General features: G+C 43.4%; 1 protein-coding gene across 1 annotated transcript; it reads right to left on the bottom strand.

Moving 5' to 3' along the window:
* Window positions 1-26,803, bottom strand: CMTM7 (CKLF like MARVEL transmembrane domain containing 7). The gene is made up of 5 exons (XM_066320267.1): window positions 26,584-26,803; window positions 7,397-7,570; window positions 4,509-4,607; window positions 3,422-3,503; window positions 1-3,065 (listed from the first exon to the last, which is right to left on the bottom strand). Exons 1-5 carry the CDS (start codon window positions 26,743-26,745, stop codon window positions 3,052-3,054), a joined length of 531 nt encoding a protein of 176 aa, XP_066176364.1. The 5' UTR covers window positions 26,746-26,803; the 3' UTR covers window positions 1-3,051.
* Between the last annotated feature and the right edge of the window lie 857 nt (window positions 26,804-27,660).

The raw sequence follows: 27,660 nt of genomic DNA, 5'->3' as shown, positions 1-27,660 counted from the left end.
TGATTCTCCACATCACCCAAATAGCTAACAGAGTTTATTTCTAAAACAGCTGGAATCCCATATTTGAAAAAGTTGCAGACAGATGGAGCTTTCAGAACCAGGTTGACACTGAAGGAAACTTAAAACACTTTTGCTGGCAGAAGTACAGCAGAGAGGTGTCGAATTCCCTGCCAGACGGAGCTGTCATTCAACGACCCCCGGTGGAGCTGGTGATAACAGAAAATCTGTGCTTTTCTTGGTAGACATGCTTCACAAGGAGGATTTGGGGAAGGCAAGGAAACTTTGGCAGCAGAGATGTCAGTCTTCCAGCCTGAGAGCATCCTGATTAGGAGCATCTGGTGGGTCTATGGACCCAGCATTGTCACAACAGCCAAAGCTGCAGGAATATTTTAGCCCTGTCAGTAGGCACAAAAACCAAAAGGGCACTGGTGACTTACATCTCTTGATCTGGTATAAGCAAGTGCACTTACAGCAAAACATATTCTTTGGATGATCGCAGAACATAGTTCAGAAATTCTTTGGTTGTTAGACTGCATGAAATTCCCCTTGACTTTTTTTCCTCCATATGGTGACAAGTGACAGAGTGATATGAGAGGCTGAGAAAAAAAAGCTAGTACAGTGCCAGGAGAGGGGGCATGGTTCCAGGAGAAAGTGGAAACAGCCCTTTCTGCAGAGCGAGCTCAGGCTCCAGCCCCAGTCCTTAGCAGGTGCTTCTCCCCACTGCCACTGCAGCGCTGAAGTCTCAGCTGCACTCACACTGCAGCAGAACACTGGCTTGCCACAGGATTGCCAAGTGGGCTTAAAGCTTGTGGGAAGGTTCCTGCTGTCAATCTGAGGTGATACCTCAGGAGGTGAAGGAGAAATAACACAGTCTTTTTCTTCTAGGGGAACAGGAGAGATCCTTAAACATCTGTCATATCAGTCCAAATTAAAGTCAGAGCGCTGGTTTCCAAAACTGTAAAGTCAGCCTTGGCAGGAGGACTGGTGATCAAGCAGCCCTTTTGCAAAGAATTAGACACCCGCGTGTGTGTGTATCTTCTTCTGCAGGTATTTTCACTCAGAATGCCCAGAATGAAGTCCCTTGTCACATAAGGCCATTTGACTGGTCCTGTGCTGGCAGCACAAGGAAGGATGAGCTATCACTGACACTGCTGACAGTGGATTCCCAGCTGAGAAGAATGTTCTCTTAAGCCAGAGAGCCTTTGAGCCATGCTCAATTCTGGTTGATAAAAAGAAAAAAAATGGCTTATTCCTGACTAAACACAAAATATATCATCTGAAGGTAGGGGGCAGAAGTTGAACATTGTAAAAAATAAGAAATAGCCAATATGAAATTAGTAATAATATACATGCCTGTTACATGGTTTATTTGAATAATCCTCTGTATTAATGTTGAAGCACTTATCTTGGAGTGAATGTATGTACCTTCATCCACTAAAACCAGAATTTTGTGCTTTCAAATTGTTTCCTGCTCTGTGTTGCTCTAAACAGGGCACTTTGAAAAGGAATAGCAAAAAGAATCACAGAAATTGTGCACCATGAGGAGGGGGATTCTTACCTCATCAAATTCTCTGTTTAGTTATTTTCATTTACTTAAATTCTTTGACACTTCAGCAGTTAGCCAATTTTCTGTTGTCAGAGTTGAAAATAAATTCTAAGTAAAGATACTGATATTAGGATAGAAAGAAAAATGTGGCAACAAATAGCAGTATATGCTGACCTGCCATAAGGCACAAAAAGTATTTTCTGAGAGAACCATTAAATTAATTAGCAGTATTGATGCAGAATTTCAGACTAATAGAAAAATATATAACAGGCCAGAAAATGTGTTTTTCTCCAGACTGTCCCTGGTAAACTGTACAAACCCAACTTCTGCTGCACCATCATGCAGTTACCCTGACAGAACAAACCAAGCTCTACTTCCCAGCTAGACGTGAAAGGAGAAGCACCAAGGAGGAAGAGAGGCCCATGCTTCCTTTTTTCCTGCAAAGAATTTTCAGCTCACCAGAGATAGATTGCAAAAGAAAAGACAAAAGGTGCCAAGAAGGCACTGTCTCAGTACTGAAGTTACATAGAATTTCATGATGATACCAAGTTGGACAAAACTGTTGGAACTGTTTTGTCTGTCCAGGCTCTGGGCAGAATCTCCAGAACCATAGATTCCAGCTGAGGCAGAGGAAGTGACAAAACCACATGTAAGAGAGAGAAAGAAGCACACTGTTCCATTCACAATGGGCTTTCCATAAACACTGTTAGATTAAAAAGTGAATAATTTATAGCAAATGCATAGAAATTTTCTACGGAAGTGGTCTTACTATGAAAAGGAGAAAAAAAAAGACCCCCATAAAATATTAAATGTATGTTCTTGTGTACATATTTTCCTGTATTTGGCAAGGGAATTTTTTACAAATAATCTTTGATTGCTAAAAATTCAAGGAGAAAATCCCTAATTTCATTGTGTACTGTTGAGGCTAGGAGGAAGTGTTTGCAGTGATGTTTTCAAGTTGTAGTTCATAATTGTTGATGATGGCTGAGTTGATGTCAGAAAAAGTCCACAGTTCTGATAGAAAGAGGTAACAAAGGCTTGGGCCAGCTTATCCAGGCACAAATTAGTTTTTAACTGTTCCTTTGTTAAACATACAATCCTTGGAAGTTAAGTATCAGGTAGGAATTTGCAGGATTCTCCTTGTGTAAACAGATGGAGGAAATCAGAAGGAATTTTTCCATCCCTCTGAAAGGAGAACCAAATGACTGTCCAAATGAGTTTTAAATACACTCATTGCAAATAGCTGGAAACGGCCACAGCCCAGCTTGAGAGACAGAAGTTGTCTTTCTCCAGAACAAGCAGGTTCTCCATTATAAACATCTTTGGATTGGGGGGGAAAAAATTTTGGTTCACAACATTGTTTTGCATAGGCATTCAAGTGGATCTTCCAAAGTTACCAGCTTGTCCAGGCTAGCAACAAAATACCCACGGCTCTCTCCTCAGTAGTGGACACTCCTCTTTGGTATCCTGTTTTGTAAGGCCGACGTCTTGCACAGGTGATGGAGTCACACAGATGCATCTTTGAAAAGGAAGACAGTGTCACTTGTGCCACCACAAACAAATTCATCCAATTTATTAAGCAACACACTGGAAACCTTTAGGTAAGGGGTGGGGGAGGGAGAAAAGAAAGCGTTCTTATGTTCACTATTTGCTACAAGCAAGTTATTTTGCTCCTGTAGTTATTAGTTAACAGCTCTCAGTAGCTGTGATAACATCTGTGATGACAGAAAATTGGAAATTATTGCTTTTTGAGTAATTTTGAGTCACAACAACCAGGGCATTAAGAAATCCTTCCAGGTAGACACAGCCCTGTGCCAGAAAATATAAATATTCATTTTGGGAAGCATTCTGGCAGTTACTAAGCATGATACTTACTTGTTGACTGTGTGATGCACGAAACCTTGTAGGATGACCACATGCTTATAACACAAAGTATTGTAGCCAGGAACCCGAAAGTCTGGATGAGAAAACAAACAAACCACAAATACTTATGGAGCATTAGATGACACATATTCCATGCATGTATGGGCACTTTTGTATATTCAGCTACACATTTTATGGGATTAACAGACCCAAAAAGAAGCGGGGTTTTTTACTCCATTCTGCCAAAAGACTAAAAAAATCCTAAGATTTCTGTAGTATAACAACAGCTTATGTCTTGTCAAGACTGAAAGACAGACTGAGAGTCATACACAAGGAGGGAGAAAAAGCTGGACAGCAGCACAGAGTGTCAACTTCTAAATTTCTCACTAGGATTCTGCAACAAAGAAAAGTCTGTTTCTAGCACCTCTGATTACTGCTCTTTTACTGCCCCATTCAAACAAGTCTTTCCCTGCTGTCTGCCAAATAAACAAGTCAGGTAGGTCTTCTAGTCTGTTTGCATCATCAGGACTAAGTTTCTGAAAGTGATTCTTTATTCTGGAGGAGTGGTATTTCAGGTCCTGCTGCTGTGAAAATACTGTCACCCACACTTGGAAGTCATGCTTCTCTCTGTAAAGCCTTCCAGCCAAGAGAGGCAGAGAGCACCTGCCAGAAATCAGCTTAGAGTCCCAGTGGGTTTTAGCTCTGGACAAATTATCTTGAACAAGGCTCTGTTCAGGAGCAGGAAGCATTGAAAGCTGAACAGAGGGATGAAATCCTTTAGGTAACTTCCAGCAAACAGTCTTTTCTCAAAAGTTAAGTGTCCTAATTCTTCAGCTAAACACATTAGTTCCTATGAGTTAAAGCAGAAGCCTTTAGTTTCAATGCTCTGGCAGGACAAATATCAACTTTAGTGATGAGTCCAGCATCTGACAACAAAATATTTTCATTGGCACTGTGTTACAGAACATTCAGTGAAATGAGCTAGAAGGTTGTTCACCCAACCAAGACACAAGCAAGGCAAGTCTGTAAGAGAACAGAGGTACAAGTGATAGATATATTGCAGATTTTAAAGTATCAAGACTAATAAACACAGTCTTACCGCTCCAGCCACAAGTCCAGTTATATTGTAACTCTTGGCTGCTGCTACAATCGATCCAATGAGAAGCAGAATTGTACCAATTAAGTAATGAAGAAACTCCTGAAAAGACAGCACAGCCTGCATCAGAAGGGAAGCTTCTCTGTTAAGCATTTTGATATGTCTCAGAAAGAAAATAAGTTAGCAGAGATGACTCAAACCCTCAAACGTGGAGGACAAAACATAGTCAAAAAGAAGAAAAAAAGAAAAAAAAAAAAAAAGGCAAGCAAAACAAAGAAAAAAACCCAAAACCAAACCAAAAAACAAACACAAAAACCAAAACCAAGCAACTCACCTTGTGATTGGATTTTATACCAAACCTCAGTTTCTGTTCATAAAAGAACAGTTGGGGTCTACTAATGCTACTGGAATAGGATTTATTTACTGGGTATAGATGCAATCTTTTCAATTCAGCACAGTACATTACTTCATTGCATCAAGTATGCATCTTACTTAAAGAGATGGTTCTGGAGGAAGAAAGGACCCTTAAGGACATATTTCTCTAGGCTATATGGAATGGCGTAAGTGGAAAACCAAGTGTTCCTACTTCTGATAATCTCGGAAAGTAAGCACTGGATCTACTGCTGTGTTTACTAAAAACTTACATCAACTGAGACTGGAGACCACAGGGAAGGGAAGGAAGGGAGGGAAGCCACAAAAAGCACAACTCAGTAAAACATGATGCCATGGGGTTTTCTGAGAGAGGACCAAGGCACCACATTTAAACTCCTCTCTAGTGTGATTAAGTATCAGTCCAGGAGTCAATTTTACCTTTTTACAAACAGGGGGAATCTGCAAGTTTCGATTTTGGATCCTCACAAAGCTTATGACAACCATACAGGTGTTTGCACGCTGCACATGGGTTGTTTCTTGCGCATGGTGAGGTGGGGCAGGTGGATATCTGCTCCTTTTATCTGCATTGCACTACCAGCATAAGCCAAGCAAATAGAAAGGAGAAGAGAGATTCTGTCTCAAACCAGAAGATAGAATAGAGTCCCAAAAGGAAACTGTTCAAGGAAAGCCCAGAAGATGAACAGTTTCACTCTGCTCAGGTGTTAAAAAGAGCTGAGGAAGATTTTTTTCTGTAAAGTAGGCTCTGAGACCATAAGTTACTTTCCTAATTTGTAAACTTGTTTCGGGTAATCAAAACCTCAACCCTTGCATTTGCCAGAATAAATCATATGCATAAGGAGGCTTCTCTGACCAGCCCATGACGCAGCAGGAAAATGGGACATGCCATTGCCTCCTTAGAGACATCAAATAAAGCAGTGTACACAGGCTACTACTTTAGAGGAATCCAAGGGATGGGCAAAGCTGCAACAGGGTCATTAAAGGCCACATTAGGTGGAGAACCAACCCCCGGCAGGGCCGGAAGAGTGCCCCTCTGGAGAAATACTTCCAAGCTTTAAAAGGTGTCAGCAATGAACAACCTCTTGAACCACTTCAGCTACACTGGCTGCAAATCACGCCCCTGATTGCAATGTAAAGATCCTGCCAGGAAACTCATCCAAATGCTAGCTGTAGTTTCCCAGACTCTCTCACATGTCTTCCTCTTCAGTTCTAAAGATACTTAAATGTGATTGAAAATGAGGCTGTTTGTTTTGTAACAGAGCAGCAATGTTCAAGCATCACATCCTATAAAGCTTTCTGAAGCTGAGCAGCCACAAACTTCAGTGCCTTAAACTCCGGAACACTGAGGAATAATTAAACACACAACAACAACTACAAAAACAACCAAAAGCAGAAGCAAAAATAGCGTAGTCCTGTTACAGCAATGAACACACTAAATGCTGCTCTGCGAAACTGTCATTTATTAAACTGTCGTATCAACTTCACTCCTTTATTTCAATCCCTGCATCTGTATTATCTCTAGATAAATAAATACCTTTAGAAACAGACAGTGGTGGCACACGTTTGAAAAAAAAAAAAGTCTAATCATATTCTTCAGCTAAAAAGAAGAAGAAAATATTTTTTTTCTCTCTGGTGGATGGACAAACTGTTATCTTAGATCTGTAAATTACTTGCATAGCTTCCATTAACCACCATCCAACCATTTCTTTGGTTTCAAAATTCCTGTCTACCTCTCCAGTTGGCTTTCCCCAGTCCTTTTGTCTATCTTCACTGGAACTAACATATGTAAGGGAGGCATGTTCTAAGAGGTTGCCAAAATCCATCATCCCACACCAGGATGCAGAACTCTTCTGTTAGCTGACCTGAGCCTGAGCTACTGAGGAAGTTCAGGTCTCACATTTTTGGTTCTACCTGCTGGTTCTCTGCTAGGATATGAGAGATGGATGTGTATGGGAAATGCAGGAATGAGGCAGGAACATCCTGCAGGATATCCCAGGAATGGCCAGACTGCAGCGATCAGGCCGAGGCTCCTATTTTTTACTATTGTTTAAGTTATCTAAAACCATACCACAAAGAGGCACATCTGACTTAAATAGCACTCACAGACCTTATTTTGGGACAGGATGTAGTACATGAATTCTAATGCTAGATTTGGTACTTTAACAATCCCTGAGCTGCTATAAATGACCTGAGCTAGGACTCATCTGCTGAAGGCTTGATGATCAGTAGCTTCCTTTTGATTGTCTCTTAATAAAATTATCACCTTCCATATAGTAAATCTAGATTTATGTCTATGTAAAGGAGGGCAGAATCAAATCCAAATCAGCTGAAAATCTCACAGTTACAGAATCCGCTGAACGGAATACAAGCAACAAAAGGATTTGCATACAAGGCAAAAAATGACTGAGTGAAAGACAGCCTATCTTTGTGAGACAGCCCAAGGGAATGGACTGAGAAAGGGAGACATCAACCCCCAGGAGAGGAGAGGAGCTCAGGCTTACCGCGAGTGGCCAGCTAACACAAGTCAGCTTCCTGTAGACTCTGAAAATGTGCATGATGTAGAAGAACAAAATCATAACCAGGTCGCACATGGTGACAATCTGGAAGAAGCTGTAAGCACTGTAATCTGTCCATGGAGAACTATTTACACTGATGAATCCAATCAGCAGTGAGATCTGGAAGACAAAAGGCACGTTCAAGGTTTTCACTGTGGTGCTCAAAGGGTCATGGAGATGATTTTAAGCACGACAAAATGACACTTAGAAGACAAATATCTAATGTAAATGGCATGGTCACAACAAAATGGAGACCTAAGTAATGAGCATGATAATAAGGTTTTATAATTAGCTGATAAATGGGCTGAAGCAACCGTTAGGACTGGGGAAAGGGGCAATGGCCAGAAGGAAAGCAGCAGTTTCAGCCTGAAGAACTCAACTGTGTCTCTATGTACAACAGAAGAGGTCTCAAATAGATAAAGAAATGGAACTGAATGCCTGGAGTTGCACCAGTGACTGAAGCATCTGAACCCCAGAGACTTTCAGGAGTTTACTGAAAGCTGTGAAAATGGAGGTGTCCATGAACACATTCACCTTCACTTTCATTTTGTGACATTTCTCACATGCAAAATCAGAGGACCTGAGCTAACAGGTTTACTCTTCCTTTTCTGCCACCTAAGAGCAGAAGTATTAGGGGACAGTATCAGAGTAAATAATACAAACATTTGGAGGAACTGATTTAATTCACCTCACCCCCAAAACTTTTTTAAGTTAATATTGCCACATAAAACTATAAAGCTTTATTGTACAACACCTTTCAGCTGTAGGCTTGCTAAGGAGAAAAGCTATTTCCTTTTTTCTTTAATCTAAAGCTACCTGTTTATTTGACTGATCTTGCTGCTTCCACCTGCTTGGCTAACCTGGGTGATCAAAACAAATCTACCAAGAATATACTATTTTTTTTTTTTTTATTACAGACTCTGTCAATGCATGCTTTCAGCCACTGTAATTTTTAGTTCATCTGAAGTCAGCCAGAAGCTGTAATGATTCACATTTTAAGTGTTTCTCCTAGACATTAAAAAACTACCTGAGGGAGCCAGCACTTCAAGACTGCACCATCTTTTCCTGCACACTCATCTTCCAAACTCCTAACCAGCTGCATTCATTATCAGAATAATTTCCTTAAGATTAAAAAAGAAAAAAAACCCAACACTCCAACGCCCAAACAACATAGCTAAGATTCTCCCTAGTGTTAGCCAAGTTTTACCTGTTCAGTTCTAAGTGGACAGGCTAAATATATGCCCATAGAGGGGCAACGAAAAGGTCTGTATGCAAAAACTTCACAAGGACCTGTCACCCTCACCAAACTCCATCCAAACAGCCCCATCAATGCCTTGACAGTGAGCCACCTCAAAACGGTGGCTTCAAAGGCTCAGGATTCTTTCCCACAAGTGTCTAAGCTGTTGTCAGACCTGGTCCAGCTCCATTGCTTTTACTGTGCCAGTCCAAGAAGTTGATATTAGCCCTGTAAGTGATGCCCTGCTCTCTGAATCTTAATGTCAGTTAAGCAGAGTCATCTGACTTAGCCACTGAATAACCTGAACAATCAGAAGATAATTTATGCTATAATCCAGAAGAAACACTCTAAGTGATGCAAGACACAGCTATTATTTCCATAATTTAAAACTAAATTTAATGAAATTTTATTCTATAGGAAGACTCAACAACAAGTCACAGCAAGCACTGAGTCTTGCTCTTGGAAAAAGTTGGGATGAGCACAACATTCTCTAACCACCAAAAGCCAGAGGTTTCCCTTATTCAGGTGTCTTCACAATAATCAGTTCCCAGTTTCAATTACACTGTAAAAATCAAGAAGGAAGCATTAATTTACAGAAATATTAAATCTGCCCACTGGCTCATTTCATGTGGGAACAATTAACTTTAGCAGGTTTTTTTACAGTGTACAAAGGATAAGGAAGAGTGGACTCTTGAAGTACCACCACCATACAAATAATAAAAAGCACTGGGGAAAAAAACCTTAGTATAAGCTAGACCCAGTTCTTTCATTTTCATGGAAGCACACCAGGATTTTTCTTTCCAGTTAAAAGGTATAAATCCTAAGAAGCATAAAGAAGAATGAGAGTCATCCAAGGACAGAAAATACATCTGAGGAGTCACGACCCTCAGAAATAAGAAGATACATGGTACCAGTGAACAATCTGCTCAACTCCCCACAGGGTAGAACTGTGGATTTGAACAAACATGCTTTCCATTTCAACAGCTCTTCATGACTAAAACAACTCCAAATCCAGCCAGTAAAGATTCCCTCTTTTTTTTTATTTTAGATGTGCCTCAGCACACAGATAGGCAGAAATCACTGCATGGCAAGACATATTTCTTTCAAAGACTTACTTTCTTAGCATAAATCTTGCAACATGAGATTTACCTGCCATTTCTAAAGAGGGTCCTTGGTTCACTGGCATGTGATTCTGTTTCACAGGGCAGGTGCAAAGGGACTCACTCAATAACTTTATATAAAGCTGTAGCACATCAGCCACACTATATTGCTGGCAGGTACAGTCAGAGTTTAAAAGTCACCTGTTGAAAAAAGAATGCTAACAAAATACAAGTAATAGAGGCACACAATGTCACTTGTTCTTTGAAACTGACAAGTACTGAAGTTCCTTCACCAGATACTGTTTTATCATGATATACAGGGTGATGACTGTACCTTTTTTCCCTCTGGGATTCTGGTTTCCAGAGAACTGAGTGATAAAGTGATAAATATGTAACTATCTGGGATACAGTCGAACATCTATCTCAGAAGTCAGTTTGTTACACAGAGAGAGAAATGAATGGCAAAACACTGAAGTGATCAAATGTTATGAATGTTCTTTATGCATCTGTGCTAAGGGGAGCAGGTTTACATACCCTGAAAATAAAACCAGGAGGAACAAAAAAAAAAAAAAAATCCAGGGCACTGCTATTTCCATTTCAATATAGCACTTCACAGGTCATGAGAGCAACACAGATGTAAGCCATAGGCAGCAAGTCAGTGTGACCAGAAGTACAGGTCAGGTATTGGTCAGTCTCATTAGAAGATTTCAGTGTGCTCCACGATACACATCCAGACTCCAGACCTGTATTACCAGAAGGGGTGAGGGACACATTGCAGGGCACTATTATTTAAGTGCTTTCTGGTTTCTGAGAAGCAAAATGAAGACCATACACATTAATCAACCCCAAGGAGGGATTTCTGGATTTAAATAAAGTTCCTTATTTATTCTGTTTTGTAAAAGTCAATCAGCTTAAACTGTCTGACTCTTCTTTGGACCAGATATCTGAAGTGAGTCGTGAAGCACGTTTAGGGACACTGATATATATAAGGAACAATCTTGCAGTCCAGTCAATGTGAGCTAAAGGCAGTCAGCACTCAGCAGACAGAAAAGACCTAACAGAGCCTGCAAGACTTTTACAGAACCTGCATTCTCTTCCCTGCTTGGAGCTGAAGATAAGGTAACCACATCTTTGCAGTGTGATTGTGCAAAATGCTGCCTCTTAAATGGTACTGACCTTCCCAAGCCTAAACCCCATCCTGATTTGAACTTACTCAGATCTACCACAAAAACAAAACACAATTTTTTCTTTCCTGATGTGGGCTTCTTCCTAAAGCAGCCCAGGAAGCTGTTGGCCACCATCACCACAAAAGCACATGGTTGGTCAGTGTGTTGTCCCCCAAGATCCCAAGGTCTTGTCTGGAGAAGTGCTTTCCAACCTCCAGCTTGTACTGCTGCGGGGCTTTACCCTCAAATACCTCCAGACACAGGACATGGCATTTCCCTGTGTCAAACTTGATGAGACTCCTCTCTCTCCAGAGTTCCAAGATCTCTCCCCATGGCAGCACAATCCCCTGGCACATCAACCACTCCTTCCAGGTTTTTCATCACCTACAAACTTTCCAGGAGTGCATTCTGCATCATCAGCCAGGTCATTAATGAAGATGTGGAACAGTGCCAGGCCCAGAATGGACCCATGGGGTACACCACTAGTGACTGGCCTCCAAGTGGACCTTGTACCACTGATCACAATGCCCTGGGCTGGGTTGTTCAGTTTTAAATCCATCTCACTGCCCACTTACCTAATCCATACCCTGTCAGCTTGTCTGTGACGATGTTATGAGAGACTAGAACCTTACCAAGATCAAGGTAAACCACATCCACCACTCTTCCCTTGTCCACCAAGCCAGTCACCTCATTATGGAAAGCAGTAAGGCTGATCAAGCATCATTTCGCCTTTATAAATCCATGCCGACTACTCCTGATCACCTTCTTGTCCTTCATGTGTTTGGAAATGCTTTCTAAGAGGATTTTCTTCATTATCTCCCAAGGGACTGAGGTGAAGCTGAAAAACCTGTAATTCCCTGGATCTTCCTTCCTGCCCATAGGTATTACATTAATCTGTTCAGAATGGCACACTTGCCTTTTGTACCTCTCAGGCTAGAGAAGACTGGGATGGACTGGACAAGAGGGAAACATTCTCTTCCTCTGTGCTGTAAAATGCTTCTGGCAGTGTTCCCTGTAAATGCTGCTTCTTTTAAAAAATCAGCTGGCTTCTTCCTTGTTTCTTCATGCCCCTGACAAAGAACAAGCATCTGAAGTCCACTGGTCATTATCACACTAGGTAAAAAACAAGGAAAATGTGTATCAAGACTTCAGGGAAATCTATCTCCTACTGCAGGAAAATTCAACACCTTCTTAAGAAAAAGAGAGGAATCATGCCTTTGTATTCAGAAGTGATTATATCAAGGAAGAAGATACAACTTCCAATTACTCCTAAAGCAAATGCATACTGGAGAAAAGGTCCATGGCATTAGGCCCAGATGCTGTTGTACTCCTGATTTCAGATGGTTTGAATTCCACCTCTAACTCCCCATGCTCACTCTTGGGTGGCTGTAGTCCTGCAAATGCAATTAGGTTACAGAGAAAGCTTGGCTCCAAACACCCTGTCCCCACAGGAATGGGCTGGGCATGATGCTGAGACCCAGAGCAAGCCAGCCACACAAGCCTCACTGGCTGGGTCCTCCTGTGGCTTCCAGCCCTGTCCCTGGTCACAGAGGCCACCACTAAAACTGCCCAAGAGCTGTTTGCCCCTCAGGACTGATGGGCTGGGCTCTCCTGCACTAACACACGGTGCTGGAGTGCACCAGCACAGATGGAGAAGTCCGGGTCAAGCTGGCAAGTTCAAAGAAGCTTAACAGCGAACCACCTGCTCCAAGGAAGGGGCAGGCAGGAGTGCATGCCCACCAGTCCAGAGATACCATGTACAATTTTCTTCACTAGTGCCCTGAGGGTAACAAAGGAAAGGACTTGTTTTGCTCTGCGTGTACCTACAAGCCAGCTGGCACCACAAAGCATTTTCAGCTCATGTGGCAGAAGACTGTAGTTTATCTGACCGCAGAACAATTTTATAACCCAGGAATCAATCTGGGCAAGTGCTTTGTATGATCTTTTTCTACTGTCCTGCTATAATGGATGTCATAAATAAAGCTCTGGCTTTATTGCCAATACCTAATTCTTCTGTAACATTTGTAGAGAACTAAATTTTCCACAGACACAGCTACCTGCACAAACATAAATCCTGCATGATCGCCAATACTGAAAATAACCTACTCTTAAAGGAAAGCCTAATGTTCTGAGGATGAGAGGCCCATTTTCACAGGCAAACACTGACACAAGGGAGGAATTTTAAGTCACTGACTCTTGAATCCTGACCCCAGTTTTGTAACCAGTTTTGTATTTCTGTCTGAACTCCAGTAAATCATGTATTTCACCACTTCAGCTCCTCCAGCCACCAAATGAGAACTAATAAAGACTTCATATGCATTGTGCTAAAGTTTTGCACCTTCAAAATACTTCAGACATGCAAAATAAAAGCAAAAGTGTTGAGAACTACTAATAAATGTCTGGGACAAGACGACTGTTTTCCTTTTTAGAATGAATGAAAAAAAAAAAGCTCACTAAAAATACCCCAACAATAAAGGAACAAAAAAAGACAACTCCCCCACCCCCACCCCGGCCTCCAAACCATACCAAAATACCTATATCCTTTGCCTCTCTGCTCCCCTCTCCAAAAGTCCCACATGGACAATCGACAGATCACAGATGCCACAGACAAGCAGGTGCTTAAATAATCCAGGGACAAAGTCACACAACAAGAAAAAGGAGGAAAAGGTTCACTTTCTGAAAGTTTCTTTGAGTTCCTCCCTCAGCACACAAGAAAAAAAAAAGTGAGAGTCCTAGCTCACTGTAAAATGGAAATTGGAATTTATTTCCTGTCAGTCATTTATCTATAGATATATATAACCAACTGTGAGCAGTGATTCAAATAGCACACCATGCACAAGACATTGCAAATAAACTGTTTTCTAATCTTTAATGCTAGGACTACTTTACTACTCCTCCTCTTGACCACCCCTGACTGTTCAGTACTGCACAATTTCAGTCACCCCTGTGCAGCAGTTCTTTCACTACTGTGCCAGTGACTGTGGAGCACAGGTCACCCTTTCCCACTGTGGCTGTGCAAGCCCCTGCACAGTGGTGATGTTCTGCTGTGGGTGTGACACGAGTTGCCTTCACAGCAGCTCACAGGAGCTGGCCTTTCTGTGATTAAAATGTATTGATAACATATCAGTGTTTCTGCTGCTGCTGAACTGGGCTCACACAGCAACAAGGCTTTCTGCCTCTCTCCCTCACCTCATCCCAAAGCTGTGGGCAAGACACTGGCAATGACAGCTGGCTCCAGCTGAGCAATGGGATTTTCCAGCCCATATGATGTTGTGTTCAGTGATGAAAGCTCAAGACAAGGAGGTTTAAGGGGAAATACTTTAGGTTATGGCATTTCTCTTCCCAAGCCACCATTACATATAGAATCATAGATTCACAGGGTGTTTTGGGCTGGAAGGGACCTTAAAGACCATCTATTCCCAACCTCCTGCCATGGGCAGAGACACCTTCAACTACACCACCTGTCCAGCCTGGCCTTGAACAGAGCAGTGGAAGAATCTACAGCTTTGCTTGTGTCTGCAGCTTTTGCTTTCCATATAAAACTGTCATTATCTTGATCCATGGGGCTTTTTGCCTTCCCATGGATCAAGATAATGATTTTCTTCCCATCCTGCAGGAGAGGGCACTGAGTGAGAGGCTGGCTGGGTGTTTGGCTACTGACTGGGGTTAATACACTGCATGTGGTCTACTCCTTATCTGGATTTCTAGCTGCTGTAGCAGTACAAAGAACAATATTAAAAAACTTCATTGCAGAAAGACACAGGCTATGGTTTTTAAAAATCCCAAGATGATGTACTGAATTGCCAGGCTGAAACTGCTATCTTACCATGTAACTTTAGGCTCTGGATAATAATTTTCTTTCTCTATATAGAAATAAGATGTGAAATGCTAACCTAATGCAGGAGGAAAGATAACATTAATAAGAAGCAAAATTGCCTCAAGGTGCTCAGTTACAGAGAAACACTATAAGTCTTATCTCAAAGTTTTACCACAATACTGTGACATCATGTATAATCCACCCAGCTCTGTGTTATCTTTTAATTTAATTACTTTGTCATGCAATGTATAACCACATCCTCATGTTTTTCTGAGTACTTTTTCTCTTTACTTTCCTGCTCTAGTATATCCTCCCATAAGAAGAGACAACTTTTTGTCTCCAGTGTTTCCTTTCCTTTTTTTTCCTGTGCCTTATTCCACTTTCCTCTTCTTTTCCTCCATTACACTCCACATTTCTTCTCCTTTTGTAGCTCTCATTCTTTTCCATCCAAATTTCCCTCTATACATGACAATGCACACCAATTCCCTCTTTTAATGTTTCTTAATTATGCTGCCCACTCTCAGGGCATATATTGAAATTAGCTCACCAAAAATTAGCACCATTCGGGGGGAAAATGTCAGGGGATGGGATTCAGCATAGTGCTACACCTGCATAAACACTGTAGGCAGCAGCTCTAGCTCACCAGTTTCCTTTTGGTAATACCTGAAAGTGCTTTAATTTTCATCCATTGTACTTGCTGGAGGACTGATGAACCTTTGTACAGTTTTAATGTCCCTCCTCCTGAATCTGAAGAGAGGAGGATCCTGAGAACTATTCATAAAATTGATCAAACCTGTTTGATTTCCACTCTCTTGAAACTTACACAAGTTTTAATGCAAGCAATTGTATAGGAACTGTGTGCAAATTCGGAGTAAGGGACAGAACTGACTCTCATACAGTTTCATCACAGCCTTTTTAAAAAAAATATATAATAAGAGCTAAATGCTTTTTGTATTTGAACGAAAAAAGTCAAAGTTTCCAGCTTGTGACACCAGCCAAGATAGTAAATGGAATTTTCCATTCCTGTGAGAGCCAATGAGGATAACTGTGCCCCAGAGAAATGTCACTGACTACAGCTTTGGACATTTCCAAATGTTACACCTCAACACAATGAAGCAACACCCACATATTATTAAGCACATATTTCTGGATGAAGTAAAATAATTTTCTAACAGCTTCCCAAATCAGAAAGATGAGCAAAACACAGACCAAGGTCACAACTGCAGTTCATGCAAGACTGGTTCAGCTAATTTAAGCAGCAATGTTGACTGCTGCTGTAATCGAGATTTCCTTCTTCCAGGGCAGTGTTGGAAATGTGAGCTGCAACAGACAAACCCCGACTAGAAAAAAGAAGATAAAAGGCACAGTCCATTTGAGACTTCATTAATGACAGATGAAATCAGCTGCCTGCAAGTGCATGGTTCTGTGAAGCAGTCACAGAACTGGTTGCACAATCATCTCTCAGCCCCTGCGTCTGGGCAGATTTCCTTCTTGTCTGGCTGCTTTGCTAAAATAAGGAGGCTGCCTGGCCTCTGATAAGTCACTTCTCTTGTGCACCACTATCCACAGGCTATTTATTGAAGATAAAAATGGTGGGAGGGTGAGAAAAGGCGAAATAATCTTATTCAGACCCTCTACAACACAGATAAGAGGACAATCCTAAGTACAAGCAAGTGGTGTTCTATATCTATTAACAAGAAATTATCTATCTGCTCAGGCCCAGGCCTCAGTGGTAGAAAAGGGTGTGGGGTAATCCCAGAACCAGCATATGAAGGACATTATTAAAGAGCCCTTGCTGCAGGGTGTTAGCCATGATCATTAAAAAGACAATTCTTTGTAATGACTAGCTGCAATTAACTCTTGCCTGCCACTGATCACAGTGCATGCAGGACTTCAGTCCCTCCCCTGCCAGCTGAGCTAGCTCCCTGCTTCAATCCCACAGCTGCCTGCACACACTGAAAGGCACTATACAATCCTGCATGTTATTTACTGAAAGCTGAGGACTTCATGGTTACATGGCAAACAATATGCTATATTCACATCAGGCAGTGAATTAGTGAAAAAAAAAAGAAAAACTCGTTACCCACAAAACCTCAAAATTTTATTTCTTCTTCTCTCGAATTTGTTTAAAAATCAACTAAAATTTGAAACATTCCAACTGTGAAAGCACTATAAGTAAGCTTTCTCAATTTACATAAAAGCTGCAGACACGACCCTCCAAGTATTGCAGCAACTGAGTAACATTGCACAAGTGGCATAATGCAAGTCACAAACAATTCCCCAAACACATAAAATCCACTGCAAAACACTATTAATGGCACAGCTGACTGCTAGCACGTCTGCAACGGATAGGAACAGAATCTTTAACACAGCAAATGCCCTAGAAATGTTCCAGCTCTGGGAAACACATCTGCTTTCCCGCTAACTTTCAGAGGTGCCACCTGCAACAACTGAAAATACTACTGTGGAAAAAGCCAGGAGAACCCTGTAGCTTGTTCATTTGTTAATAAGGAATTAATTCTCTGTGCAGGCAACAGCCCCCATGTAACAGTTAGCTGGCCCCTCACTCCAGTGATTTCTCCCACCAAGTAATAGTCCCCAAATTATGGGTGAGCCTGCTCTTTCAGGTAAGAGCAGAGACACATCCTCTGTATAACTGTGTTATTTTTCTGTAGATGCAAAGACACAATCATTCAGTCTATGCTCTCTGCCCTACCCCCAGTTACGGTGCTTATTGGGAACCTGTCACACACAAATAAGCTCCTTTAGAAGAATACTACCTTATTGCTGCAAAAACCCATATATACACACGGCCCCTGCTGTAGTTCACCCCGCTGCAGAAGATCATTTATCTTGCATAGTAGAGAGAATGTCTAAATCACATCTCAAAAGACTACAGGAAGTAAAAAACGTTGTAAGAGACTTGAATCTCCAGACTCCCCTAGGAGAAACTGGAGTATCTGGTGATAGCAACCAAAAATGAGGGGAATTAGTATAACCAAATCTCTCCAGATTCAAAAACTGCACAGCAAACTGTGATTGATTATTTCTCTCTTCTGCAAGTCAAGCACTTCCAACACCGAGATCCTCCTGGAGCGCCATGTCAACTGTTCTCTCCATCTGGCAAACCTGAAAGGCAGACATAATGACAGAAGACTGTCACAGTGTGAGTAGGTTTGTGTGAGTGGAGAGTGACTGCAGGAGCCTGCCCACCTCACCTGCCATACCTCCTTCTAGTTGGCTGGATAAACTGCTGGCAGGAACCAGGCACCTCTGAGACTGCCACTCTGAACCATTCTCAGACATATTGTTTGGCTTGTTTGGATTGCTTGCCCACTGAAAAGCCAGTGAAGTCTCATATTGCCAGGGATACACAATATAGAAAGAGCTCAATCCATACTTGTGAGCTGGTAGATAAATTGCTGTCTACTTGTAGATAAATTTCATGGCTGTTTAAAAATGGATCCACCAACTGTGCATGGCAGTACCACCTACAGAGAAGGAGCCCAGGTTGGCAGGCCAACCAAACCTGGTTCAGACTGGCTGGCTGCTAGAAGGCCAGGGTACATTGTATATATTTACAGGCAGCAAAGTTTCCACCATGTTCTGGATGTCCAGCACACACCTAGCAGCACAGAGCCAGTGAAAACTAAGATAGGAACATACAACACAAAACCCAGTATCCCATGGCAATGATCATTCCAGTTCACCTATCAAATTAGATGCATGAAAAAATAAAAAGCAATCCCATCTTCCTGGAAGTTGTTGCTGAGATCAAGGGATACCATGTGAGCCACGCGATGATGTCTCACGCCTCCCTCCGCCCTCAGCGAGCAATCTGCTCATCGCTGCTCCCAACACAACCCCCTCTCACTGTCTGAGGCATTTAGTGCTTGACTGATTCAGATCTTCAGTTGACACCTGTCATATCTCTCCCTGCCTCAGAGATCACCACACTGACAACTGGCAGTCACACAGGCAGCAGTTAAAAAGTTCTTATCTACCACCTCCAGCACGGGCTTTGCTAAGCTATGGAAATGGAGCCTTGAGCAAGGTCTCCTTGAATAAGAGGAGGACTCATTTACATTGCCGAAGTCCACGTTGTTAGGTGTGCTGGCATATCATGATTCTCATCAGGAGCACACAGGTGAGAGTTCCTGAAAACGTCATGACAATCCCTGGAAGAACTGGCATCATCACAGCCTCGCTGCTGCATCAGGATGGGTCTTTGCACACCAGAGAACAACCTTTTCTAAGTGTGTGAAGACTCGATGCTTAGCAAGGTGCCAGGAAGTGAAGGGCGATGAAAGAGGGAGAAACGAGAATAGATGTGATTCCCCCATGGCACTGTTGCAGCTGACAGCTTTCAGTGAGCGCCTGGAGACTGAAAGGCCTCTCCAACAGGCTGAGACAGCACTCCTGTGTCTGCTAGGAAGTTGGATACTCAAGTAATTGCCAAAAGGCTCAACGAGCCAGCAGGTGAGAAGCAGCAAGTGGGGACTGTGCTTTTCCCAAACAAAGAAAAGAGCTCTTGCAGAGCATGATTACAGACTCGAGGAAAATAGGCCAAGTCAGTCTGCAGTTCTGCAGCTGCTGATGGTCATCTCACATTAACAGCATACTTCTTGCCCAGCTGTCAGCACTAGTGTCTTGAACTCATTAGTGGTACTCCTAAAAAAAAGCAGCAACACAACTATCTGCCAAAAATATTATAAGAAAACTCCTCCTTGAAGCAGCTTCTCAATTTTGTCATCATCATAGTTCCATTTTCCTTCAGGGAAGTTGTGAGCAGAAGAGGAAGCTCTAGGCATTGCAGCTGCTGCTATTGTAGCAGGAACAGCAGCCAAGTTTGTTTTGGCTTCGAAAACTTAGCCTTGACCAGTCATGCACATCTGTCCTTGCCATTACATTTATCAAATGACCATCATCACAGTGCAGGGACTTGTTTCAGGCACAATAACCCCTTTACGAATCTCAGTTATGCAAAGAAGAGGAAGCTCACAGGTGAGTGAAGGGAAATCACAGCAATTTCGGAGTCTGAACTCTGTACAGAAAACAGCAATTTCTGGCTGCTGTATACTTTACATATCACCACAAAATAGGAGGACAAGGCCACAGCACATATGCCATGACAATAGCACAAAGGGGACAGCCCAGCCGCAGGACTGAGTGAATACCTCCCAGGGACTCCCCAGGGAGGGGAGCGGAGGAAACACTTACTCATAGAAGGAAACACTGTCTGGCTTTGGGGGACAATACCCCGGTAATGCAGAGCAGGTACCAGAGCCTCAGGGTCAGGTGTGCTTCTCTCACTGGTGGCTTCTACTGGATCACAGTGAGACAGAACAAATTGTTCCAGCCCCTACAGTCCTGGAACCTAGCAAAGGGTGTTTGGCAAGATGCTCTTCGTCGTGGCTTTTTTTTTTTTTTTTTTTTTGGTCAGGCTCTGAGCAGGTGGAGATTGAACTTGTAATCAAGGAATCCACTGGTTTCTGTCGCTCTTTCTGTGGCAGGAGAGGTGGATGATGTTCAAAGGGACACCATCCACAAACAAAGTGAGGACAGAGAACACACTGCTCTTGCACATCTTAAAAGGAAGTCGCAGAGCAGTAAGGATCACGTTTTTCACCACATCTTATTATCTACAGACACCATATGACTGTGGATAAGATTTTTAAACGGCACCTTAAAATTTAACTTCCCATAAAACAAATGTGCCAGGAAACCACTGCCAATACTTCACTCTGCTCTTTCAGGCATACTAAACGTGTCTCAGGTGACGTGGTAAATTTCTATGCTTCATTTCCCTTTTTCTTTTGTTATTTCAGAAAATGTATTTGTTGACCCGTTCAACCACCTCTACAGAAAGAATCACCTCTATGTGCACAGAGAGCTAAGGAACGTATTGCAACAAATCCTAATGGATGCACCAAATAAGCAATGAAAGATGGCTCCAACTTTGAGTTTTGAGAAAGCCTCTTTTAATAAGCACCGAAACATTCACTGACACATTCAGAGCAGAGATATCCTAGTGTTTAATAATGACTATAATTGCTTTTCACAAAATGTACCCGAGTTGATTTTTTTAGCCTTCTAGAGCAGTTTTGACATCATAAAAATTACAAGATTCTTTTTTTTTCATGGAAGAGGTAGATAGAAATTAAAACAGATGGTACAAAACCTTCCCCTGCCCAAGAGAAAAAGCAAAAGGACTACATTCTCAGCTTGTGATTTGAAACACATGGAACCACTTCAAGCTTATGTGTTTCCTGCCCTTGCATGCCAGATACTTGTTCTTGCCCACAGCAGCCTCTATGGCTGCACTGTTCCTTAAAAACACTAATGGAAAAAGAAAACCCTAGAGCTGAAGTAAAGCTCCATTAGTTCCCTGGTACTGTGTAAGCTGGTGGACATCTGCATCACTGCCGCTGAGAACAGCTGCACGGTGAGAAGACCGAAGGGGAAAATTCCTTAAAATGGTGTTGCTCGTGAAATTTCACCTCGTCAAATAAAAGTGTATCAGCCTACCAGCAAGCACCCCTTGGTTAACAGGCAGAGAACACAGTGTTTGCTTCCAGCTCTTATGCAAACACCTGGACAGAAAAAATGGCCACCCAGAGCAGCAGCATGGAAAAACACCACTGGCAGAGGCAGCAGGCTTTGGTGCTCTCAGAGGGGAAATAACAGGACCTCCCAGTCCTACTGGGCTTAATTACTAAGCTTGGACATTCCTCACTCGAGTGTTCCAGCTTACTCTGGAGCCATCTAAGACTCAGATAGTTTTTTTTTTCTTTCTCTTTGTTTGCTGGCATGCCCAGCAAGGTCCTTTTACTGCAGTTTCCAGCAGAACAACAAAAATAATGAGCAGCTACAACAGCGCTGACCTTGGCCTCAGAAGATGTTCTCATTGCTTAGCCAGTAGTTTATCTTGCACATTTTTGGGGTGATTTTCTTCAATCCCCCAGAAAGCACAGTCTATACAGGACTCACAGACGGGCTTACCATTTCAGCACCTCTGCATATCACCAGAACACCTCCCTTCTGACTGAGCAGCTTTATTACCACAGAGGCAAAATCAAGCCACTGACACACTGCTGCACAGAATTAAATGTTTTACTTCAATCACCTCTGTGGACAGAAAGCTGTTTCAAGATCAAGTTAAAAGACTGAGTAATAACTCTCAAATAACTACAAGCAGCACTTGCTTTTGTGAATTTCTTCTTCTTGCATCACGGATTTTGATTAGGAATTGTTTTCTTGCACTGATTTTGCTTTCTTTTGATATTTTAACTTCTTCTGAATATATCTCCCCAGTAAATTTGTCTGATATTATACAGCACATTTAGAGATGGAACTTGGCTACAGCAACCTAACTACCAGCATTCTCTAAGCTTCAGTGCTGGATCCATGAACATTTTCTTGAATACTATTATGCAACTATATGTTAGCATACAAATAACCCAGAGAGGTTTCAGCACACTTCAAAGTTGCCCAGAATTACTGACTGTCTTGTTGGCCATTTACTTGTCAAGCATGTCATTGCTTTTGGTCAGGGCATACTTTGGAAATTAAACAGATACTCTGCAGAAAAGCTTTAGCTGTTGCTTTAGCATTTTTAACGAGTTAAAATGATGTTGTTAAGCCAACTTTTATTGAGTTTATCCTTTTTTGACATTACAGGTGCTTGTAAATCTTTTCTCCAGCCTTGAGAAGGTAATTTTGATTCTTTTGTTTTCTGTCTTGTGAAACTGATGGCTCGTAATGAGCTGACAGAATCAGCACTGGTTTCAGCTTAAAATACCCCGTGCTCTGAGGCTGTGCTTTCTCTGACAGAGCTGTAACAGTAGCAGTGGTGTCACTGTGGCCCTCAGTCTGAACTGAGACCAAAGTTAGCTTCACCCAACCTGGGGAAAGTGAAAGAGTGGAAAAGAAGGCCATGGGTCACTCCACAGCTCTCAGGAAAAAGGAGTGGTCCAAGAACAGTTTGAGAAGTCTGAGAGACCTGCACAAGCATGTGCTGTGCCATGATGGCTCTCCTACATGTGAGCTCTCAGCTTTTGTCTCTTCAGCCTGTATCGTCACACTTCTGTAAAGCTCTGCACCAGACACTTTGGACAGCTGATACAATCTCCTACCAAGAGAGTGGGACACCTCTACAGGCTGCCCTGTCTAACATGGGCTGTGCTGAAAGCAGGACTTGTCCAACACAGCATCAGTGGCATCCTCCAGACTTCAGCTGTAAAAATATAAAAAGCACACGAGGGGCTCCAGGACAAATTCAGTGGAACAAGACTCGTTTCAATCTATCAACGCTGGCACTTGAGCCACCCTGGTGATGATACAAATGCACATTCATACCACTGACCCTGATGGCACAGGATGCCTCAAAAAGACTCCTAAGAACCCAACTACTGAGAACCTGCCAAGCTAAGCAACAGAGGTTCCTACAAAGGCTTACAATAAAACAAGCCAGCAATAGCACAGACACAAAGCAAACGTGCCTCAACCAAACCAGCACAGCCCATGCAGAATGCAGAAGAGTGCCATCTGTGTCAATTTTGGCAAGCTGGCTGAAATTCAAGTCATTCAAGTCACTTTCTCTGGTTGAAGTGTATCGTGCACACTGATGCACACCCACTCACACACTTGGTTAGTACACTGCTGCTACAGAACCAAGGTGGGCACAGCAGGATCCTGCATGTAGCCCTAAGAGATCTTGGCAAAACGGCAAATACCAAAAAAGGAGAAGGAAAGGAAAGAAAAAGCAAAAGCTGTATTAACAACATCAAGTTAAACAAGCTAGAGTAAGTTAGATGTTGAAATACTTTACAATTTTCTGTTAAAATCAGTGTCAGTTCAGACTAGATTTTGAAAAGAGCTCCAGCTAAGGTTAGTAACAGTCACACATGGAAAAGCAGCTTTCAAATTGTCTCACTGCCACACAAAATACACAGTTCTGTTTAACTATGCTTTCTCCTCCATTTTATTTTCAACATATTTATAGACTACTCTCTAGGCCATGAAGTTAATGCATAAAGTACACTGTCTTTTCAAAGCTATAACCATTCTGCAAGGTTGAAGAGAATTATCTAGAAAAAAAAGCAAAGGAATTCATGTAGGCTTACACCTACAAGGCCAAAACCACTCCTTTCTTCTTAATTTCATTCTATGCTAGACACCACAGCACCCAGAATTTCCAGAGAAAGCACTAGTAACACCCAAATTAGCAACAATTCAGGCCACACAATCTCTTCAATATTCCTGAGTTTCAGTCTTTCTGTCTTATAGCAGAGCAGTTATAACATTACTTTCTATTTCCTTCCTATGATTTCCATAGAATCTTGTCGTTATCTATTAGAATCATGTCACTCACATATACATACAATTGTTGGGGGTTTTTTAGCTTGCAAGCACAGCAAACAGCCCTTAACATCACAGTAAATGGTGAAACGTTTCTTTCTTGCTCTCTATCACATCCTTTACGTCTTGGTAAAGCGGACTGAGGGAAAAAGAGAGAATACAACTTGCAACATTTCCTTTTCACAACCACAACCATGCAGAGGCTCAGTGCACAATTTAGTCTGACATATATCCAACCCAAATGACCTTACCTTTGCCCTTTGCCAGCATAAGCATTCTCCGTCTCAGTAAGACCACAGCCACCAGCCACACCAACACTAATGCAGGAATGTTACCAGATTTAGCATAAAAGAGAACTAGCACAGGAGAACTGAATGCTAACACAAATGGACCTGTGGGTATATACACTGCCAGTATATATACTGACTTACACTTCTTTAAGGAGAGATAAAAGAGAATTGCAAAAATATTTCACTCTCCCTATTTTATTGGGTGCACGAGTAAATATGGAACAAATGTATTATGGTTCTTTCTACATGCAACCAATGTGGTTTTCTTACAGAATTATTTGAGAAGATGCTATTGTGATATGTGATACTGCAAGAAGTTCATTTGCCCAAAGTTCCTTGAATAACTGAGGTAACTCCTCCTGATGTCTACAGGCAAGATGAAAAGCAGAAAAATATAAGAAAGTGAAGCTGAAAAAGTGCAAAGGAAAATAATTTAGATCAAATTCTGTTCAAGTCACCGCAGAAAGCCACTTGCTTAAATTTGGATGAATTTTAGATTGAACAGCATTGACACAATATGACCTTATGCAAAGCATGTGAAGCATTACATAAAATTACATAGATTTACATCCAGCACATGAAAATATGTAAAGCATGTAAAGAATGTAGGGACTTAATACGTGCACCAGAAACTGACATTACAGCACAAATAACCGTGCTGTGGTAGCTTTAGGAGTCACACCTCAGAGCTGTAGAGGCACCACAGCAGGGCTGAGGGCAGAGGGGATTAATTCTTTCTAGTCTATAAAAGGAACTGCTCTTTCCACAGTGGCAAAAGCAAATACACTTTCAGTTCATCTGTAGACCACAAGTCTACAGGTTCAGTTGCAAGGTGGCATGAAAGACATGTGTCTTCGTCTCCTCAAAAGATTCCTCAGATCCACTCAGTGGTTTGGGAACAACCCAAGCCAGAAGATGCCAGCAGACAACTCTTTGTGTTCCTACTGCACAGAATTCATAGTGAAGGACAGGCCTGAGGTCTCATGAGTGCAAATGCTCAGCAGTTGGAGGCAGCCATGACCAGGCATGTTCAACCTCATCTTTGCTACTGAGGGTCATTTCTACGGGCAGCTGACAGCTAATAACAAACTGGAAGAAACTGGGCAGCTTTTGAAGAGAAACTTGAGGATTTGATAGTACTACTCAGTAACTCAAAACATAATGAATCCTAACTTCGAATGCCAGTTTAGAAATCTGGGTGTTAATAAACAACACAACTAAAAAAAAAAAAAAAAAAAAAAAAAAGAAGACTAGGCAAATATAGGCAGGGGGAAAGAAGGCATTGGGAGCTTACAAAAGATGAAGGCAACAACTCCAGGATAAAACGCTGTCAAGGCACAGGTTTTTGCAAGATGAAAACGTACGTGTGGAGGTATCAGTACATGATGTCTTTCATGCTCTTTCCTGGGCATTATCACTGCCACTACCGTAATTAAGCTGACAAATCACCCCACAGATAATTACGGGCCATAAAAATGAGAAAGAGCTTATCCATCTGTTAATCTTCTCCACATCTGCATGGAGATGAATTTCATGCACTGACTTAAGGCATCAGCTCAAATCCTGGCAGCGTTCCACCATCGACTTGCTTTTGAATTTCGGCCATCCATCTCCCACATCCCTGCCCGTGTCACTGGGTCACTGCTGGAGGTCTGTGACAGACAGGGCACGGAGCCAGCTGCAGCCTCCGCTGTGGCGCCCACCTGGACCAGACCAGACCGGTGTGGGCACTGACACTCGGCCCCGCTGCCTCCTAAAAACTTACCCCCGCTAGGGAACGAGGTGTTGCACAGCAGCACGATGCGCCACCGCATCACCGTGCTATCGTTGTCAATGGCAAAAAGTTAACACTGCTACTTTGGGCTCGTACGCGTCCATCTGTCCGGTCAGATGCGCTCGTTGCCGCATTAGGAAGAGGCAAAGGCAGCTTCCGACAGACGGCAACGCTTCGCTCTGCCACAGGAACGTGGGCTTTTCGTCCCGCTGGGAGCGGCGAGAGCTGCGGGGCCAAACCCTCACGGAGCCCCGGCCCCAGCCCCGCCCGACGGCGCCCCCCGGACGCGCGGCCACAAGAAGCGCCCGGCAGGATGAGCGCGATTCCCGCGGGCTCCGAGGGCCCCGGCAGGAGCCCGGGCAGCGATCCCCGCCCCGCTCGCCCCTTACCATCTGGGCCACCTTCAGCATGCCGGCGCAGGAGCGGAAATAGCCGCCGTCCACCAGCTCCACGTCCGAGCCCGCCGAGGAGGAGGCGACGGTGACGGGCGGCGGGGCCGCGGGTCCCCCGCTGCTCACCCCGGTGCGGATCACTCGCGCCCCGTGCGACATGGCTGCGCTCCCCTCGCCGCTGCCGGCCCGGCACGGGGAGCGGGACGGGACGGGACGGGATGGGATGGGACGGGGCGGGGCGGACGGCGGCGCCTCGGGGCCGCCGGGGCCGGGCGAAGCGCGGCGCTTTCCCCGCCCGCCCAGGCTCCCGGCCGGCCCCGGCGGCCGAGGGGGAGCCGCGGGGGTTTCCCTGCCGCGGGGGAGACGCCGCCGCTCCCAGCCGGGACAGCGGGCCCGGGACAGCCGGGAGCGGCAGCCGCGCAGGGACGCTCCCCCCGCGCCGTGCCGGGACAGCCGTGCGCCGCTGGGCTACATGGAAACAGGCCGGAGGGAGGCTTCCCGAACAGGGAACGGGACGCCTGCCGGGACGGACCTCGGCACGAGCCGGCCGCCGCAGGGGGGAGCCGCTTGGCGGGGACAGCGACAAACCCCGCAGCGCGTCAGTGTCGGCGGTGCGCCGGGAGGGGAGCGACCCCGGGGCTTTGCTGTGGAGGTACAGCTGGAGCAGCCTCTTCCCACACGGCACTCATTCTTGCCAGCCACACCCACCCCGTCCCCCCTCCCCGGTCCTCTGATTCTGGATCTCATAAATGATAAAAACCATTTGCATTAAATGGACAGCAACAGGTAAAACTAATGACTGCCCAGATGTCACAGGCCCAGCGTTTAAGTTAAATCATACAGCAATACTAACGAAACACAGCAAAGGAAGCTATGTATTTCCTCAAGTTTAAAAATAACTTGTTCTGCTTTCTGAAAAGTGAGGTAATAGTGGGCCTCTGAGATGGGCATGTGCCACTTCTGCACTCACTGGAGCAGTGACCCCATCTTGTGCTGCTTCATTCTGCAGTTATGGTGCAGATTCTGTTCATATTTAGTATTTACTAAGTTCCTTCAGCAACTAAAATTGTCCTA

The sequence above is a fragment of the Sylvia atricapilla genome, chromosome 1 (assembly GCF_009819655.1).
Source record: "Sylvia atricapilla isolate bSylAtr1 chromosome 1, bSylAtr1.pri, whole genome shotgun sequence".
NCBI lineage: Eukaryota > Metazoa > Chordata > Aves > Passeriformes > Sylviidae > Sylvia > Sylvia atricapilla.
The sequence above is the reverse complement of the archived record's forward strand: the minus strand, read 5'-3'. Positions and strand labels throughout refer to the sequence as shown.

What these genes read in the sequence shown, in the direction of transcription:
- CMTM7 (XM_066320267.1), bottom strand. Translation starts at nt 26,745, where the DNA reads ATGTCGCACGGGGCGCGAGTGATCCGCACCGGGGTGAGCAGCGGGGGA. An exon ending in TGCTGAAGGTGGCCCAGATG is followed by an intron (nt 7,571 to 26,583) that starts GTAAGGGGCGAG and finishes TTTGTCTTCCAG; the next exon opens with ATCTCACTGCTGATTGGATT. An exon ending in CTGGACTTGTGGCTGGAGCG is followed by an intron (nt 3,504 to 4,508) that starts GTAAGACTGTGT and finishes TTTCTCATCCAG; the next exon opens with ACTTTCGGGTTCCTGGCTAC.